Source organism: Macrosteles quadrilineatus, unplaced genomic scaffold (genome assembly GCF_028750875.1).
Source record: "Macrosteles quadrilineatus isolate MER2022 unplaced genomic scaffold, UCM_ALF_1.0 Scaffold_2__2_contigs__length_208266976, whole genome shotgun sequence".
NCBI lineage: Eukaryota > Metazoa > Arthropoda > Insecta > Hemiptera > Cicadellidae > Macrosteles > Macrosteles quadrilineatus.
In genome coordinates this window covers 72119538-72140825 of record NW_026542595.1, presented here as the reverse complement: position 1 = coordinate 72140825, position 21288 = coordinate 72119538, and the positions used below count along the sequence as shown (strand labels likewise).

The window sequence follows — 21288 nt, the reverse complement described above, 5'->3', positions numbered from 1 at the left end:
TCAGTGAGGGCTTTGCCTTTTATATATTAGATCACAAGTTTGTGTAAACTAACAAATAACCTTAATTGCAGGATGAATTGGAAGCAACCAAAACTCAGTGTACATTGAGGCTGCCTGGTCTATTTAACCAAAGCCTGCTAAGCAAACTAAAGGAAAAAAAGAAAAAGATTGACAGTCCCCTCCCGCCCCGAACCTTTGTGTTTTTGTTTTTAAATTGAATAATCCTAACCTTCAAACTAAAAGCACAAAAAAATCCAGTTTATCTGCGTTTACACAACAGCAAGGTAAGTTATTCTTGCGTTTTAATAATTTCTTATTAGGCCCTCCCAAACAGAAATTGCAAATCAATAGCCGCGATATTAACATTATGAAACAGTCTTCCAAAAAGCTACACAAGGCATCTCACTGCATTCTAACTTACACTTATCCTTCAGTCACAGCCTCACAGCCCAGCTCTATTTGGGTTAAGACATTGACTAAGGAAATAAAACTTTGTTTCCCTTGTCTGTGGTTAAGATAAGCACCTAGATGGCGTCCCCATCTCAATTGGTAATAATTATACCTAAGTACACAAAATACTTTAAATTAAACTTAAACACGACAAAGCATTCATTACCTTCTTCTGCACTGAGACCATCTCCAGATAGGTTGGGTCATTAAAAAATAAAACTTAAAACTCATTGATACTTTTGTGTCTTACTACATGTATTTAGATTTACTTATTCACTTTTGGCGGTGGATCAACCCTCAATTTTATTCACTGTTTAGAAATATACGTCAAGGCTATAGAAAGGATTGGTTGTTATAGCCATGACTTCAGCAGAACAGAGTGCTAAATTTCATTGTTTCAAGGTTTTTTTATGTCTTGGCTTGGAGCAAGCACTGTTGTAGATCCTAAGAGCTATGGTCGGGAAAGCGTTTTACGTGTTAGAGAGTCTACAGAAGGAAATGATAAAATGAAATGATATTTATTCATCTATAAGTCAGACATAATATATGCATGAGACACAATCAAATTATAAATACATGCTAGTAGAAGCACAAGTCAAATTCAATCAACTAAAAGTGTAAACAAGTCTAGGCTGCAAGGTTTTAGGGCAACTAAACTTACACAACATGCAAATAAATAGTGGCACAAACACAGATAATCATAGACAGGCTTAACCCTCCAAGTGTCCATAGTAAAATAGTAAAAATATAATAATTTAAGTAAGTAAATTTGCAAAAAAAATAAGTTATGGGTGAAAAACAGATTTCGTACATTTAGCGTTAGCTAAGAATTTTTAAATTTTCAATTTCTTTATTCATTGAGAAGTATACATAAGTTAATACAGCATTTGAATAGTGTCAAAGATTACAATTATTAAAATATAAAATATAGATTAAAAATAGATCTCAAATTAATAAATACATCTCCCCATACAGATGCCTTCTTAATATCTAGTATTCTTGAGGGAGGTGGAAAAATTCTTCTTTGAGAATAAATTGCCATGTTTATTAAGAAATTGTTTAGTTTTGTTTTAAACTTTTTTTGATCTTTTTCATTTCTAATTCCTCCGGGGATACGTTTAAAAAAACTTTTACCAGCAAATGATGGATTTTTTTTCATAAAACTTTAATCTGTGCCTATTTTGCAAAATCTGATTTTTTCTCGTTTCATATCGGTGAACCGGTAGATTGGATACATCGGATGAGGTTTTATTTTTAAAAATTAAAATTGAATCATAAATATATTGCCCATAAACAGTTAGTATGTTTAGCTGTTTAAAGTGCTCTTTTGCCGAGACATCAGAATTTAGTCTGAGCATTACTCTCACTGCTCTTTTTTAATGTTTTAATATTTTATCTAGATTGATTTGAGTTGTTGCTCCATATAGACAGATACCAAAGGAAATATCAGGGTGCCTACCAACCGGGAAATCCGGGAAAACCGGGAATTGTACTTAATTTTTTACTGGCCATGAAATGTACGGGAATTGTCCTTAAATGCCAGACTACCGGTATGTCCTTAAATTTTTAATGGGCCATAATTTTATCGATCGCTAGTTGGTTGGGAGCACATAAAAGGTTTATCAGATGTTTGTTTACATTTTCATAATTTATTACTAGAGTAATTATGCAATAAAAACCCCATTAGCAGTCTCAAACCCATTAATATTTTATCACAATCAAGTGTCAAGTCAAGTACTTCCAAGAACTGTTGACTCAGTAGTAGCTTAGCTCATAAAAGTTGTGTCACTTTTATTCCTTTACAACTTCTTTATTTATTACTGGAGTAATCATTATTAGATCCCAAACATATTTTATCATGGAAATAATAGTTTTATAATGGCTGTTAAATTTCACTTCTTACTTGTACTTTCGTCTTGAAGATATAAAACATGTAACTAATCTACAGTCTTATTTTGTAAGTTAACCCCTTTTTTTATGGATATTTTATCTTTCAATTGACAAAACCACAAGCGTTGTTTGCATTAATTTTTTATCACTACGTAGGCCTACTTGGTTTCAAATTATGTCATTGCATTTTCTGTATCTTTGTACATTGTTGGCGTTCAGGTTTCAATTTTTTTTATTTCCCATATTAATTTATTGCGTTGTATGCTTTAAGCAATCTAAATCTTATGAACTAGAATGATGATATTGTAGTGACTTTGCTGATATTATAACCTCATTGTTTGTTACCCAGTTTATATAGGCCCTCCTAAATAATTAGGCCTAGGCCTGGGTATTTTGATTCTTTGAAAGAGCTGTAAAATATACTAAGAAAATGTAATTGAGCCTAAGATAAACTAATGATTGCTATGTGTCGATATTAACTTTGCAGATGAAAAGACAATAATCTTACTCTGTGCTTACTGGTAGCCGCTTACCATACCGATTTTGTACCTTTAGAACCGAGTTACAATATTTTCACTATGCATTACAGATTTTTTTTTTCAAAAGTAGTCGAGAACCTAACTTTGTGCCAGGGCGAATAATGCCAAATTAATCCGCCTGGATCGGATAAGCTATCTTATGATGTTTCCGTGATCGATGGAGATACATATTTAGGATTTTGTCGCTATTGCAGGAGACAATGATTGCGTTTTTCTGTTACACTATAAAAGCTGTACCTAAAGTATATGTTTGTTTACTTTCAATAAGTTTCTATTTTGAAATTTAATTCTCTATTATTATTTACTTTTCTCTCTGGAACAACTACAATGAAGAACAAGATTAATACAGTTTGATAAATCAGGAATATTATTCTATAATCACACCGACAAAGGTCCTTAATGTATGGGAATTGTCCATGAATTTTTTATCCAGAATGTAGTAGACACCCTGAAATATGTGAATGGATATATGCAAAGTAAATGTTTTTCAAAGTTTTGACATCACAGTACACAGACATTTTTGAAAGGGCAAAAATTCCAGAGTTGATTTTTGTAACTATTTTTTTTGTATGATCATTCCAATTCAAATTTTGATCTATTGTTAGACCCAAAAAGTTTGTGGTGGTCTTTTGCTCAATAAGTTGTGAGTCATACATTATTATTGGGTGATTGGAATTTTTATTTTGTGGTGTTTTAAATGTGATAAAATTAGTTTTTTTGTTATTTAATTTTAGGTTTTGGCACACCAGATAACTGCCCAAATTTCCAAGTTCTAGAAAAGCAGAAATTTCCGTTTGTTCCAGTGTAGGAGAGGAAATCATTAAATTAGCATCGACAGCATACAGGCACAATTCACTTCTAGGTCTACATACTAGGACACTGCTTATGTCCTTTAAATAGCACAAAAATAGCAATGGTCCTAGAATAGACCCTTGAGGCACTCCATGCATAGCCTAACCATAGCTAGGAATCTGGCCGATAATTTACATCAATATCACTACCTACTTCTTCAGGATCATCAACCAGTCCTTCAAAATCACTTAAATCTTCTTATAATGCACCACGTATATCACTACTTTTTATTTTTAACACTAAAACAATGATAAATGTAATAAAACACATCAGTCATCAGTGCGAGGTTAACCAAGTTGTTTAAACAAATAGGCACGTCAGCTGTCTGCTACAATATTTTCGGAACTAAAATGAAAAGCGTCTAGAAACAGACATCAGGAGAAAGCTTAGAATCTGCCGAAAACAACGATACCAATCTCGATCCAGTTCAATCTGATTCAGTCAGTCCCAGAGCCTTCGCCGCAAACAATGTTTGTGTGTCGCGAAAGCGACGCACGTAGGGTTAAAAGGCATTCAAGGCTGGAAATTGTCATTGGTTGTAAAAAAAAAAATCATCAATATTATACAGGGGGGTTTCTGACAAGCTATTCATAAATTGCATTCTTAAAACTATTGTACAAGGGAGTTGAATTATTCTTGGCGATAGTTCCACAGCTTTTTACCCTAAATAGCATGGCGTCTTTTAATTGTTTCTAGTCTTTTGGAATGTCAAGGTTTTCTCTTTTCCTAGTGTCAAAGCAATGAAAATCACCCCTTAGAGCAAAGGTTTCATGCAACTTAAAACTAGATAACAATACATTATAAATATAATTATTATCACAGTCAGAGCGTTAAAGTTGGTTTCAATGGTAAAATAATGGTTTACAATGTTCATTTTGATCTCTGTTCAATATAGTTATATAGGCTAATAATCTATTTTTGGGCAACAAGAACATCATTGATGAGCTATTTACCCAAAGGATTATCCCGTAGCTTAGAACTGACTGGACAAGTGCAAAATAAACATTTTTGGAGAGGATTTAGAGGCAGAAGGTTCCTTAATTTCTAAGTCTTTTGCGTAATTATATCTGTTGTACCTGGGGGTTCCAAGTCAGTTGGGGATCTACAATTACTCCAAGAAACTTTACATTTGAATTGTTTTTGCTAGTCTCCTCCATTTGAGGTGTAGGCCGCAAACTAAATAGCATAGATTGTGTTATATCCTAGTTGACAAGGAATTTATTTGCTGCAAACCATTCAGAGGTCAAACTTAGGCTACTTTCAACTGCAGCTGCAAGCTGTGTTACATCTACACCCTTAGTTAAAATGGTGGTATCGTCTGCATACAAATATGCATCACAGTTGAGGCTAAAAGGCAGGTCATTGATGGCAATGAGAAACAGGAGAGGACCCAATACTGAGCCCTGAGGTACTCCACAGTTGGAGGATAGGACAGAGAACCAGGTATTGCCTATGCCTGTCTTCGTTCAGCAAGTTATGTCCTGGAAAGGCTGAGCTCCCCACCATGGATACCATAATACTCCAGCTTTTGGAGGAGGATGCCATGGTCAACACAATCAGAGGCCTTTCTTAGGTCAATAAAAGTGGCCCAAGCAGCCTCTTGTCTCTCAAAACAATTGAAGACCGTGCGGACCATGGCATCGATGGCCCCTGTAGTAGAGCCTCCAGCCCTGAAACCAAATTATTGTTCGTTGAACAAAGCATGATATTCAAAAAAATTACTACATGTTCTACTACCTTAGCCAAAGTCGGGAACAGACTGATAGCTCTGGAAGCCCCGTTTCCATCAAACATTTTGTACCAACAATGTTGGGAGCTAAGTTCAAGTTGATTTGAGCACAGCTCCCAACAATGTTGGCGCGCTGTTTCCATTCCAGCAGTACGCGCCAACATTTCCCGCCAACCCCTCCTCTTACTGCGAGCACATTTCACTACCATCCACACCCACACACCTACCTACACTACACCGGTGCACCTTCATCATGGAGAGCGAAGAGACTGCTGCTGCTTTCGTCGTAATGGCTGGTGCATATCACCAATTAATTAGTTTAAAACACAGAAAGCGACCGCGATGGTAGGTTAGGAGTTTTTTTTTTTGGCTAAAAGGGCCGTTGAAGGTGCCTACAACTCCCTTATGAGGGATTTAAGACTTCGAGCAGGATCCAAAAATTTTGTACGAATGACGGCAACTGACTTTGAAAAATTACTAAACTTGGTGGCTCCTCTAATCGCTAAACATGGTGAGCGCAGTCCCATATCAGCTGGCGAAATGTTAGCAGCTACATTAAGATACTTGGATGGCATCACTCCTTTTATTAGAGTTTTTGTGCTTGCTGTTAGACCCATCCCACAACACTGTCTCACTTTCATACAAAGATATCAACTTTAACACTTCGTCTTTTCCCCAATATTGACTTGACATCGCCATGGCCTCACTATACCGTCCAAAAGCCCAACACAACAAGATACACTGATACGACACAAGAATGTTTACACCATAAACAAAAACACGTGGTGTTGTTGGTGTTTTACCCGTCTGCTAGGTTAGAGGTGCGATGGTGCTGCGGTGGATGTGCTGGAACTACTCACAGAGCAAGTGCGCATGCGCGAGTTCTGCTCACAGCAATGTTGGCAGCTGGACTCCGTTTCCATTACCTTTTGAGCACAGCTCACAACAATGTTGTCAGCTGCAACGGCTGCCAACACTTTTTGTTGGCCAACACTGCTCAAAACATTATGCTAGTGTTTCCATTCAACATTTTACTCCAACTTTGTTGTGAGTTTAGCTGACAACAATGTTTTGAGCAGAAAATGTTTGATGGAGACGGGGCTTGAGGACTAGCTTTATCTCCCTTTATGAAAATCGGACAGATCTTTGACAATTTTAAAAATTCAGAAAAGTGTCCTTCCTGAAGACAGGCATTTAGGCCTATGCATATTGTGAGAGGGAAAACAATTAGGAGGAGGACTCTGATGAACCAGTTAGAAATGTCATAAATATCTTTGGTTTTTGAGTTTTTCATTTTCCTAATTACCGATAGGACTTCATCACAAGTTAAATAGTTAAACCTGAAAGATGTATTGGTTTGAGGGGCATTCTTTAGAAAAACATCAAAAAAAGTATTTACACTACTTATCTCAGATCTAATACTAATTACTGAGTCAATAAAACCTTTATTGAGATCATTGGGATGTAAGGGATGTCAACTTATTTGTTTCGTGAGTTCTTTATTACCTTGGCATAAGGCACATTGTATTGCGACAAGAGGTAAAGTTTCAGCGAGGAATAATATCAGCAAGCTCACCAGCAGATGCTGGGGTGCTAACCCTAATGTCCTCAGAACCTCAGCTTTAGCGCTCAGTGTGTCGGCTCCGGAGTACGCTGCACCAGTATGGAATGCATCGTCACATGCAAAAAAGGTTGACATTGCAGTCAATGACATGGCTCGGATTGTAACTGGGTGTTTGAAACCAACCCCAGTACACAAACTCTATCCTATCATAGGGATCGCCCCTCCATCAATCCGACGTGATGTCGCTGCCGACGCAGAAAGGACTAAGCAAGAGACAGTCCCTCGTCACCCATTACACGGCCACCAACCTGCAGAGCGACGGCTTCGGTCCAGAAAGAGCTTTTTATCACGGACACGAGTCCTGGATGGATCACTCTCAAGCAATCGGGTGGCAAGGTGGGAGGCCACGTTGACTAACCCTCCCATACCAGCTAGGGAGGAACTGGCTCCTGGTGGAGGCCTTCACTACACGGTGTGGAAGACCCTAAATCGAATTAGGGTCAAGGTACCAAAATGCAAGACAAACATGCAGAAATGGGGTCTCTTACTGACGAAGAAAACATCTTGTGCGCGTGTGGTGCTGTTCAGGATCCTGGCCATCTGCTGATCTGCCCATGCCTAGACCAGTCTTGCACATTAGATGATCTTTTACATGCGAATGACAAAGCCATATCGGTAGCTAATTTTTGGAAAAGCGAAGTCTGATTTCCGGACACGGAAAGAAGAAGAAGACCTTGGCATTGTGTTTTAGCTTGGCATCATTGATCGCTTTTCTATAGAGCTTCTTAGAATTTTGATATTCCAACTTAAGGGTAGGACAATTATTACTAGACTTAATGTTAAGGTATTTAAGATTAAGTTGTTCCTTGAGCCTGAGTAAATTATCAAACCAGCTATGTTTAAGTGTGTTTTGTTATTCTGAGGCTAAGATCTAATAAGTGGAAAACACAAAGCAAACTCGTGCATAAGCGTGTCAAAAAAGTTTTGAAATATGTTACCTGGTTGTAGTATTCAAAGGGGAGTCAATTCCTTCGTCCAATCAGTGTTGAGTATTTTTGATTTGAAAAGTGTGAGATTGTGTTCAGAGAAAGGCCTTATAAAGGTCTTCTCTTCTGTATTTACAGGCTCAAGGTTTTTACTAACAATTGCAAACAGAGTGAGTCCATCATGGTCTGAAAAATGACAAGGAACAACAGAGGTGGAGAGGTTGTCACTGCCACAGTTTGTGAACACGTTGTCACCAATGGAACACTTCATACTGTCAAAATAATTTTTTACTCGTTTTTAACTATGCAGATATATTCGCTTCCCATCCGTGGAAGAGTAAAAAAGCAGCGGATATATCCGCAACCCGTCTTTGAAGATATTAACATGACGACGTTAGGCAATAAATAAAGAACAATATGTAAACAATAAATAAAGACAACATAGTGTAGAGCGCGAAACGTCGAGGGGTGAGCGTAGGAGGGTGGGTGGTGTGCGGGAGAGGGGGTGTCGTGTGAGAGAGGGGGGAGCGCGGGAGAAAGCGCAGCCATGGAGAGAGCAGGAAAGTGGCGACATGGTACCGTGAAACATCTGGTTACTGCTCAAGCACCTGCCAGTCTGTCTGAAGAGAAGGCGGATATATCCGCTTCCCGTCCAGAACATCAAAAACCATAAGCGGATATATCCGCCACCCGTCCTTTATCGCCAAAGACTTAGGCGGATATATCCGCTTCCCGTCCAGAACATCAAAAACCATAAGCGGATATATCCGCCACCCGTCCAGGAAGGGTTAAAAGATTGAGGAGTCTGATGACCGAGGTACTTGACTTAGTAACGTCGAACTGGGCATTAACATCACCACCAATTATAATTTTGTAATTGGGCCTTTTTGAGATAAGATTGAGTATTTTTTCCAGGTTTTCAAGAAATAGCCATACACTGCTATCTGGTGTGCGGTTTCAAATAGAGATAAGAATAAGCTTATGCTTACCAGTACTTATAACTACAGCACACGCTTCAATAGACTTGTCAATGCATATGTCTGAAAGGTTAATTTCATAGCACTGAAATACACTTTTGGAAAAAATTAAAGTTCCACCTCTGCTAGATCTAGGTGCTATCTAGCAGAGGTGGAACTTTATTTTTCCACTTGTCTGGAGCCGCCCCGGCTCCAGAGGGTAGGCCAGGTAGGCCCGGGCCTCCTCAAAATGTTGGTAGATATTTCAAAATTATAAATTAGTAAATACATTTAATTATATGTAAATAAAAAGGAAAAGCATTCAAACTAATTATTTTGCTTTTAAATTTTGAAATTCCCCCTTTTTGCAGGGAAGCTCTTCAAACCTCTGGTCCCCCAATCAAAGTCTTTCTTGATCCTTGTCAGGCCTACCCAAAAAATTATTCCTGGAGCCGCCCCTGCTGCTAGAGCTATCACGGGCAAATTTACTGATTAGGTTGTAGCCCTTAAGGGTACAGAAGTCTATATTTATTTTAGATATCCAATCTTCAGAGAGACATATGAAATCATAATTATGTTGCAGTGACATATCTTCTAATAAGGTTTGTTTATCGCCATAACCTTGAATATTTAGAAACAGGAGTGTTTTTTTTTTTTTTTTTTTTTTTTTTTGTCCTAGGACGCTAGGCACGAGCCTGGGATTGCTTTTCACATTACTTCAGGCTAGACCTAGGGGTTGCAGCATTATCACTTAGATAAAATCCATTGGTGACTTGGCGGGGATCGAACCCGGGACCTGTAGATGGGGTGTTGAACATTCCTAAACGGAAGAATACATTCACCACAACTTCTGAATTGCTTTTTTAATGGTAACTGTGATGTGAATTTAATTTGTTTGTGCTTCCAGACCAATTGATTGACAAAAATAAATAAAAAGATTAAAATACCTGATTTATCACCTTGTGGTCCAAAGTTTGTCCTACTGGATTGAGGTTTAGTTTTCAGGTTTGGAATGGTTGGTTGCAGAGGGCAACTAACCGGCTAAGTTGTAAATTCCTACATCTCAATGGTCGGGCGAGCCAGAAGGGCTCCCCACTTGTTACCTGACTTAGCCAAGCATAATTTGAACTTATATTCCTACATACTAACTACAAATAAACTTATCCATTTATGACGGGAGAGACGGTCGGAGTTTTTCGGGTTGTTTTCAGTGTGGAGGTTCGTTCAGCAAGAAGGAGGAGAGGAGTCGAAGTAGGTGGGGAAGTGGGGAGAGACGTTGATGCAATCGCGGCAGGCAACGAGTTGAACATGCAGCCCGGCTTTGCAAAATGCACACACTATAAAAAATATAGCGTGCCGCTATGCGTCACACAATAAAATTCAAGCGCACAGCTGATTTCTAGCATTGAACGTCATTGGCTCCATAGAGGTATTTTTTTAAAGTTGAGGACTCAATGTTATTTAAATGGGTTTCATTACTTCACCGAGTGAGTTTTTGAAACTTTACTTCACTCGTGAAGTAAAGAAGTCGTTTACATCACGCTTGGGATAGGAAAGTTTAACATGGCTGGTTGGGTAAAATATTCACCTGCTTAATGTAAAAACGCTCTTACTACACTTGTAAGGTAAATCCTATCCTATACTCTAATACGAGCAATGTTTGCTTGTATGTATGCTTGCTTGCTTGCTTGCAGAAAGATCTCGAAAACGGCTCCGACGATTTTCTTCAAATTTTGTAAATAGTTTATTTTTGGCCTAAAAACGAGTTAACTGCAGTTAGAACTGCAAAGACAAATCTAATAACGTAGAAAAATGAAACTGAAAGTCACATTTTTTTTAACATTAGTCTAATGGGTTGCTAAGTAACCATGTTGGTTGAATGAAATAACAAGGAAAAAGTAAACAAAAGACTTGTAAGTTGTAACACATGTGTTCATAAAGGCATCTACCCACAGTGTAGTAGAAATTATAAAATACAGTACAAAAGCAAAAACATCACTTGTTACTATTAAGCAATGATTATACTGAAGCTTACTCGATACATTGTAGCAAAGGTTAACTTAGCAGTGCGGAGTGTGGGATCTATTATTACGATTAGATTAAGGTAGATTTCCCATCCTTATGGAACAGCTGAATCCAATTTTATTGTTAGTTCTGTCCGTCTTCTGTAGATGTCGGGCTTTGTTTACAATTTGTTTCTTGTTATTTCAGTAATTTAAAACCTCGTTTAACCAAATAAAACTATTTAATCACAAACGATAACTTGTTCACTATCTTACCGTACTGTATTACTATATTACTATCGTTGGCTATATAACCAAACAGTGGTCAGTGAGACACAAATAATGAGAAACTAACCAAAAAATAATATAAACAAATTGTAAACAAAACACGACATCGACAGAAAACCAAACAGAACTAACAATAAAAGTGGTTTCAGCTGTTCCATAAGGATGGTAAGGTATCTGCAATCCTAAAATGCTATGGGAAGGTAAGGAAACAGGTCCGTGACATAGGAAGTGGTGAAGGAAGTAGTCAATGCGAGCTATCCTGAGTGCGGGAACTATTTATGACGATTAGATTAAAGCATTAAAGTATCTGCAATTATAAAATGCTATGGGAAGGTAAGGAAACGGGTCCGTGACGTAGGAAGTGGTAAAGGAAATAGTAAAGGTGAGCGGGTCGGAGTGTGGGAACTGTTTATGAGGATTAGATTAAGGTATACCCAATCCTAAAATGCTATGGGAAGGGAGAGAAACAGAGGTCCGCGACGAAGGAAGTGGTGAAGGCAGCAGTAAAGGTGAGCGGTCCGGAGTGTGGGAACTGTTTATGACGATTAGATTAAGGTATACCCAATCCTAAAATGCCATGGAAAGGGAGGGAAACAGGTCCGCGATGTAGAAAGTGGTGAAGGAAGTAGTAAAGGTGAGTAGTTCGGAGTGTGGGAACTGTTTATGACGATTATATTAAGGTATCTACAATCGTAAAATGCTATGAGATGGGAGGGAAACAGGTCCACGACGTAGGAAGTGGTGAAGGAAGTAGTAAAGGCGAGCAGTCCGGAGTGTTGGAACTGTTAATGACAATTAGATTAAGGTATCTACAATCTTAAAATGCTATGGGAAGGGAGGAAAACAGGTCTGGGACGTAGGAAGTGGTGAAGGAAGTAGTCAAGGCGAGCAGTCCGGAGTGTAGGAACTGGAAACCAATTGTAACAGTTAGATTTATGTATCGGAAATTGAAATACTGAAATGCTATGAGAAGGGATGGAAACATGTCCAAGACATAGGAAATGGTGAAAGAAGTAGTAAATGCTAGCAGTGCGGAGCGTGGGAAATGTTTGTGGCAATCAGATTAATGTATTTAAAATACTAAAATGCTATGGAAAGAGATGAAAATAGTTCCACGGCGTAGAAAGTAGTAAAGTTTAGCATCGCAGATTGTGGGAACTGGGAACTGTTTGTGGCAGATAGATTAATGTATCTGTAATACTTAAATGCTATGATAAAGGAAGGAAACAGGTCCATGACGTAGGAAATGGTGAAGGAATGTAAATGCTGGCATCGCAGAGTGGGGGAATGATTTTCCCTGAGCAAAGCTCGGTCCCCAGGTACTAGCTATTACATAACTATGTGGTAGGTTTATTTATATTATTGATTATGGATATAAAGAAAGATTCTATAACCATAAGTTATGGAAATTATGTTATTGATATATTTTAATGTGAACAGTAGGACAATTACAGTGTAGGTCACTTTTTACAAAAAATTGGTGGCTCTTAATTTATAAATTCGATCCACTTAACAAGTGTTTGGATTAGGCGGTATAGTACATCTTCCCGTTGCAAAGCACGGGTAAAGCAGCTAGTTCCATTTAACTTATACATAAATGTATAGGCAGTATTTAACTTTTAAAAATAAATGTTCAGTTCGGTACTATTTACTGTGGGTTTCAAATTACAGAAGGGTTTCTTGACAGAATTGAGGGAATATTGTTAAAACGTGAATGAATAGGTTTTTCAATGTGGCGGGAGGGTAAAACTAATTTAAAATAGTTTAAATGACTAGACTAGTCTATTATCTATTTTTAAAGCTAATCATTATTTGATAAGACAAAGTAGTTGATAGTCCCATCACTAGTTTCCAACCACTATGTAGGCTACATATAAGATTTATTTTCTCTATAAGTTTTTAATCTTGTTGAATTATTTCTTCTGCAGGAATAGACAGTTTTAACTAAACTAATTCAGGATTGTGCCAAAGTCTCAATATAATCTATTGAAATGGATTATAATGCTACTTCCCAAGTACATAATGGAACTCTAGCCGAAGAGAAACCCAGGTACGTTACATTTTTTTTTAGTGATCTTGGTACATGCCTTTGAATTCAAATTTCACTGCTTATAACATATTATGCTGAGAAGGATTTTTTAAACCCATTTTCCATTTGTTAAACCTGTTGGTACCTACTTGGTTTATTTACTCACCACTCAAACACTACCAGGCTTTAAACCTCACCATCTGTGTTGTAAAATTTCCAAAAGTTTGAATTCACGCAGAGAAAAGCCCTGTGGTCCGATCTGAACCATTTCAGATTTAAAATATTTTCCCATGATCAGTTACTATGATTGAGCTAAATTTGGTGCAGATTGGTTCAGCCGTTCAGGAGGAGTATTTTTAAAACAAAAGCAGGAGTGTAGTATAAGACTTACTTAATAATAAAATGTTTAATATTGAATTAAAACTGAAAGAAAAAATTCCACCTGCGAACAAACCTTAGACCACTCAGGTTATTACGTCATTGTGACGTCAGCTTTGCCTAGGGGGTAAAATTCCACGGGGATAAAATTCCGGTGACACCGCAAAAGATCTTCACTATATCGCCATTAACGTTGGACTTGTCACTATACTTCTCTCCGATCTGTTGAGATGTCAAGGATTATCGCGACCGCGGGAATCAAAGATCATGTCCCCGCAAACTCTGAAGATCTTTACGATTTTGTCATGATCAAAGAAGACAAAGATTATGTCTCTGCGCTCCTGCAAGATGTTAACTATTTCTCTGCAGCCATAGGAGACATTTATCTTTTTGCCGTGATAGCAGAAAAAAGATGAAGTCTCTGGGATTGCACAAGATGTTCAATATTCCTCCGCGGCCACATGAGACGTTCATGATTCCGCCACGATCGGAGAAGATGTTAACAATTTCTCCACGGCCATAGGAGACATTCATTATTTCGCTAAGACGTTCATGTTCCCTCCGGGACCGCAGCAGATGTCCACGATTTTACTGTGACTGTAGGAGACACTTTAAATTTGGACGCAATTACAGACTATCTATAAATATCAATTAATGTACATATTTTAAATTAATTATTTCCAAAACTACCAGATTTTGATTCGAGGCCCTAATGTTATTTTTGACTCAACCCGAAAGAAATGAAAAATGTCTGGCCCCGACCTAAGATCCTTAATATTATTATTTCAAAAATTAAAAGACTTTTTTATTAGCTAGTCTCCTAGGTTTTTTTGCCGATCATATGGTTGGAAACAAAAGGTCAATTCATCATGTTGAAGCAATACCAGGGGGAATTCCAAACTGTTAAGTTCCAACATTTGAAAAATCTGAATATGGAGGGACCTCTTAGGTGATAGCCGCCGGGGGCCTCATAGATTCTAAATACGGCCCTAATCTGTATCAGATCACTTTTTGTCATCATGATCACAAACGATCAGATGGGGTCATCTATAGTAGGCTAGCCAATAGGACACCCAAGTGGTTTTCTGATCCGCGGTTTATTAGCGAATTTCCATATAGGGAATTAGCTATTACTGTAAGTCTCATGGTAACACCTAGGCCCGAGACCGATTTACTTTTTCATTTTGATGTCCCCAGAGGCCAAAAACACCATTCATTCAAATTTTTATATATGTATATATATATGTGTGTGTCCGTCCGGACGATAACTTGAGTCATTTTTGTCCGATTTTGATCAAATTTGGTTTAAAGGTGTAAGGTGGGATAAACTTTGAATGAGTTTGCGAACCAGTATGATCGGACCATGGGAACGGGGTTAAACGGGGGGTTTTATGTGGTAAAAATTGGGGTTTTCTCACTTTTTACCCTTAAAACACAGAATTTATAAATTTTTCTCCTGACCTTTATACAGAGCTTAAAAAAACAAATAATTTAGTATGTCAAAGTGTTTTTGTACAATGATTGGTACGGAGAACATTTAAAATTCCCATGTTATTCTTATGGAGAATATTGTAAAATGTTGTAGGCTAATTTATGGATATAATTTGATCAAACTTGGCGGATTTATTTATTTCATAATAAACTATTGATATTTTAAAATAAAAACACACTTCATTAGTTTCCCTGTAGCTAACCTAGGTACTCGCTAAACATAAATGTTAATTTAATATATTAATTGAAAATCAATCCAGGCGAATGGAAATTCGCTTAGTCGGCAGGTTTGCTGCAGCGGGGGTATTTTTACCTCCGTTCGTGGTGTGGAGTCCAGCTCCCATCTGTTTACACTGGTTTAAATCATCATAGCTTTTTGTTTTTAATTTAAAGAAATCAGTCTCAATAATGCTCTAAATTTCTCTGTTATTTTGAGTTCTTTATAGCAATTTGGTTGCTGTATTTTGTTTTCAAACTTAATTAGTTTTCCCTGATTTCATACTTATTGACCAAATTATCAATTTAATTTGTTGTTGGTGGACTTTAATATTCTAACCACATTATAACAAGAACTGTACATTGAATGGTAACAAAAGTCTGTACACAAAATGTGATAATTAAAATAAGACAACAAATTATTCTGAAATCTACAAGAACTGAAATATAACAACAGTAAATGTCACAGACTAACTTAGTTTACACAATATTCATAATCCTTAACAAAATATTAAGTTTATACATAGGCCTGATCAGATTTTTCAGATTCATTGTGCTTATAATCAGTTTGAGTTAATGAAGGACACTAAAGTGTCATGAAGTTCACTTAAACATTTTTTTTTAATTCTTGTGTTTATGGGGTTTGCAGAGATATAAACAGTAAACGGAAAGACTACCTGGAATGGCAAGAGTACTTCATGTCTGTGGCATTCCTGGCAGCCAAACGCAGCAAAGACCCTTGTTCTCAGGTGGGAGCCTGCATTGTCAACAAGGACATGAAGATTGTTGGCACAGGCTACAACGGAATGCCAATTGGCTGCAGCGATGACGATTTCCCTTGGAGGAAAGAATCTGACAACGCATTTAATACAAAATATCTTTATGGTAAGAATTGTCTTAGTTATACGTTTATTGTTTACATTCCTCAAAATGTCTCCTTTTCCACTCGTCTGACAACTTCTAGTTTTTCATTGATGCTTATAACAACATGTTTCCTCTTTGTTGATACAGTAGAGTCTCGCAAACTCGGCGTAATGGGGACTGGAAGGGTGCTGAGTTTGTGAAGTGCCGGGTTATCGGGAACTAGGGTTAAAAATAAGAACAATATTATTTTTAAGCTTTTTAACCGCCTTTTTAATTTATATTTATATTACAAGTCAGTATTAAGTCATCAGATATAGTTCAACAAATCCTTGGTACAAGTTGCGAATGATTTGACTTGAGCTGGCTTGAGTCCATGTTTAACTTGGACACGAAAAATCACAAATTTTCTGAGACGGCGATGGCCGAGTTATCCAGACTGCTGGGTTATCGATGCCGAGTTTACGGGACTCTACTGTATTGTACAAATTGTAAAACAATACAATAAAAACAATAAAACTTTTGTAACACTTGCGACGGGGAAAACCAATTTTATATATTACTCACTTCACTCACAATACTGTACATAAATGTTTACATAGCACTGACACGAATGATGTGGAAGGGTTGCATGGAATGAGCAGGTGGGTGGAGGGTGGGTCGGTCGTAGGTGTGGGAGATTCTTAATAGGTACTACAAAGTGACTCATGTCATGTGAACACGGGGCCAGCTACCTGCACCACTGCCAACAATCTCCGTTGCTCATCTTATTTTCCAATTGATTTAATAGATTAGGGTTTCAGTTTAATGGGGTCCGGTTGGATGGGATTTTACTATATTTTTTTAATACATCCCCTGAATCTACCCTCGTGCCCCATCCTGTCTGCCATCTTCACTTAGATATAATATTTTTTCTCTAGCTGTAAATTCTGCTTTAAACAAGGTTCTATTCAAAATTCTAATTCCATTTTTCGATCATTCAAATTTTGCTTTCTGACTGCTTGGTGTTTCAACTATCCTCTTGTACTACGTTTGACCGATTGTTGGTTGTTTGGTGGTATTATTGTCAACAACCTCTCCCCCCTCCCCCAAGAGTTATTTATTGATCAACAATACAATGGCCAAAAAGGTTCATCATAAATACACTGTAGTAGTAAATACATTATAGGTTATGTTCCATAAAAAGGCGTGATAAGTATTTCAGTCATGGTTTGATGATAAAGTTACATCATTATATCAATATCAGTGTTTGTAAAAAGTTTAGAAATAAAATAAAAATACCTTATTTTTTTATCCGTCAGAATGTGTCATATCAAGGAGGTGTTATATTTAATTTATTACACATGTTATCAATTATTTATTCGGTTAGTTTTTATCGATGGTTATAATTAGGCTAACTCAACACTCTAAGTTGGTTGATTTACAAGATTGACGTAGGCCTACTGTTATCAAAGGCTAAAATAGCCGCCCATTTCATTGATTTTGGTCTTTGGGATTTCATGCGTTGACCTTACAAACATATGTCTTTAGTATTGATTAATTGTGAGGTAAAATAAGATATAGTCTAACAAACAAAGCCAGTAGAGTAGCAATAATTGTATTTTACCTAAATATAATTAATATTAGGGCAAAACTAAAATGTAAAATAATACAATACTTAAAGCCCCGGTCAACGTTCATGACTGCTCCAGGTAACTAAATTTTTCATCATGACTGCTCCAGGTAACTTAATTTTTCATCATGACTGCTCCAGGTAACTTAATTTTTCATCATGACTGCTCCAGGTAACTTAATTTTTCATCATGACTGCTCCAGGTAACTTAATTTTTCATCATGACTGCTCCAGGTAACTTAATTTTTCATCATGACTGCTCCAGGTAACTAAATTTTTCATCATGACTGCTCCAGGTAACTTAATTTTTCATCATGACTGCTCCAGGTAACTTAATTTTTCATCATGACTGTTCCAGGTAACTTAATGTTACAAAATTTTGGCAGACATAAGTAGTGTATGAAAGCACAGAGAAGTCAAAATACTTCTCTGTGTTCCAAGAGAAGTCAAAATACTTCTCTGTGACAAAAGTAAGATTCCATAATAATCAATGATCCACAAAACATTAAATTTGTTACCTTTAGTTCCTCATCACTAAATAGGCCTAACAACATTAAACGACGACAACACACTATTTATAGCATTAATGTTAATACTTGTTCAATACAATTATTGAATGATAATACATTTCAATAACAATGAACTCCAATTTTTTTGGCCCCACGCGTCTCATGGGCCTCTCTTCTCGCCTGTTTCCGCTAGCCATTTCGAGGACCCCTCGCTCCCTGCCCCCCCCCCCCCCCCGTATTGCGGGCCCTTCTGTTACGCCACTGACTGTAATTTGTTTTGTAGTATGCCATGCTGAGATGAACGCCATTCTAAACAAGAACTCAGCGGATGTGAAAGGTTGTACTATCTACGTAGGGTTGTTCCCTTGCAACGAGTGTGCTAAGATTATTATACAGTCGGGCATCTCGGAGGTTGTCTATCTCTCGGACAAACACGCTCACAAAGTTGAGACCAAGGCTGCTAAGAGGATGTTCGATGCTGCAGGTGTCAAGTACACGTAAGTTTACCTTTGACAACAAAGACAAACAAAGATGGCTGTTTTTATGTTGACAACAAAGAAGTTTACCTTATTTATAAGGGGCCATACCCATATTAAGTAACATATTTTTTTGTCATTTTAAACCCCCCTCCCTCTACCATGTAACCACTGTAACCCTTGAGCAAACCCCCCCCCCCCTCCGCCACCCTTGCGTAATGTAACTCGATGATATTTGACTTTAATAACAGCTTAAGCATAATTTTACTGGTGGAATATGGATTTAAATAAATCATATTTATTTTAATGAATTTAAATAAATCATTAAACTTTTAATGCCTTTGTTTAAAAACCTTTTGTGATCCAAGCAAAACTGATACAAACAAGTTTGTTGTAATAAAACAACATAATAAACTATCCCAATTATAACTTAACTAATTTAATAAAGAACGTAAGGTGAATAAATAAATAATATTTACATCATTAAGGACCAAAAAACAAAATGTACTTTGGTATTATCTAGAGGCAACTTATTTTAGAGAGATATTTTACCGGAGACCAAAAATAACTACATATAATTGGAAAGAACATTATATTACTTTAATTGACTTACTGTCAAAATTTGTCATGATTACATGATCGCTGCCGCTATACTCCGCCAAGTAGTTATACAGCACACTGCGGCGGTTATGTTAGGTTAAGTTATCATAAATATGTTTGTGAGACATTCCTCATTTAGTTATGAACCAAACGATACCAGATGAGTCATTACCAAAGTCCCCGGATACAGGCGGTGACAGGTGATGCGTGCGCTCCGGTCAACGACCTGACCTTGGTTCAGGCAATTTGGCGTGCGAAAGTAACTTATTTGGTATCGTTCGATTCATAACGAAATGAGGAAAGTCCTACAAACATATTTATGATAACCCAACCTAGCATAACCGCCGCAGCGCACTGTATAGGGTGGCCTCCGGATAATACCAAAATAGCAAATAAAATAAAAGATTTATAAGCTAAGGAATTCGGTCTAAAAAGATTTAGATATTAATTTGATTATTTTTGTATTTTGAAAGAGGAATGTGTGCGTTACGTAACGTTAAGCCAACCCCCCCCCCCCTCCTCTTACATATAACACAGCATAACACTATGCCATACCCCCTCCCCCCTTAAGTGTGTTAGGTAATATGTGTATGGCCCCTAAACACATTTTTCAAAAATCTATTTAATTGGAAAAAGAAAGAAATACTTGTCCTGTAATGTTAGCTTGATTCTTGATTTATTCTTATTTTTTAAGGCAGACTTGTTTATTTTTATAAATAAATTATTTTCTTCTTAGTTGCTAGGTAGTGGTGACTATAAAACAAGTATATTGCAATACATATGGAGACTGCTTGTGTAATGTTTGTAAATAAGTGAACAGCTGGTTTTACGGCCCTTGGGCCGTATAAATCAGCTCGGTCCCCAAATGGCAGCTGGCATTTCGGCCCATTTGTAGTATGGCTAATAGTTGGCTATATGTAGCTTTCAGCTACCAATTAATGTTTGTAAAACGGCTAAAAACATCGTAGCGTGGTGAAAAAGATTTCCAATTAGCTGGATAATTTATCGTCTACTTTTTCAACTCTTAGGTTTATCTCTGATTTTATCTTACAGGCAGTACATTCCAAGAAACAAGAAGGTAGTGATTGACTTCTCTGAGATCAACTGGAATGATCAGACACAACTACCCCCTACCCCTGTTAAGAGACGGATCAGTGAATGTTGAGACTCAACCTTACTAACTGTACCGCCTTGTGAAGAAAAGTCATGACCAACCCCAACAGATTTACTGAAAAGGCTGTGTTTAAATGCTGTGGTTTGAATTTTACCTAAAGTAAATGTAAGTCAATTGTTTTAACTCCTGTATGTAACAATATTTTGATTGTTTTCTTGTTTTTAATTAGCTGACCATGCAAACTATATTATAGAAACATCATGTTTGCTTAACATGGCTTGAATTTTTACATAGTACTATTGTTACCTAAATTTTCATACTGTGTACTTGCTGGTTCAGTTATGAAGGTACTTTTACCAAAAACATAAGATAGGTACCTGATATGAGGTGTGTTCGGAAAGTAAGTTCTGTTTTTAATACTAAAAAAATAAGTACTGTATTGTACAACCAAGTAAAAAAAAATATTTCACCAAAAAATTACAAATCTTACTCTATTTTCCCACAATTTGCTAGACACTCGTCATAGCCTCTTGCGGCTAAAAATATGATGCCATTTCTGTCTGTAACACTGACATAGCTTTTCAAGGTGTCAAGATTTGCCAACTCTAAACTTTTCTGGTGACAAAGAGTAACATGATTCTATCACTTGCTGCTTGTTTTCAAGGGTATTATAAGAAACACAAGTTTTGTTTTTTTTAGTTTTAGTCACTATCAGCGATAAACATGTCTTGCCACCCTCGTCAGA

General features: G+C 37.1%; 1 protein-coding gene across 1 annotated transcript; it reads left to right on the top strand.

The window, feature by feature from the left end:
* The first annotated feature begins 221 nt into the window (after positions 1-221).
* On the top strand, positions 222-20600 carry LOC128986102 (deoxycytidylate deaminase). The gene is made up of 5 exons (XM_054406234.1): positions 222-284; positions 13186-13307; positions 16021-16256; positions 18637-18850; positions 20483-20600. The coding sequence occupies exons 2-5, from the start codon at positions 13249-13251 to the stop codon at positions 20592-20594; spliced, it is 621 nt and encodes a 206-aa protein (XP_054262209.1). The 5' UTR covers positions 222-284; positions 13186-13248; the 3' UTR covers positions 20595-20600.
* Positions 20601-21288: the final 688 nt, after the last annotated feature.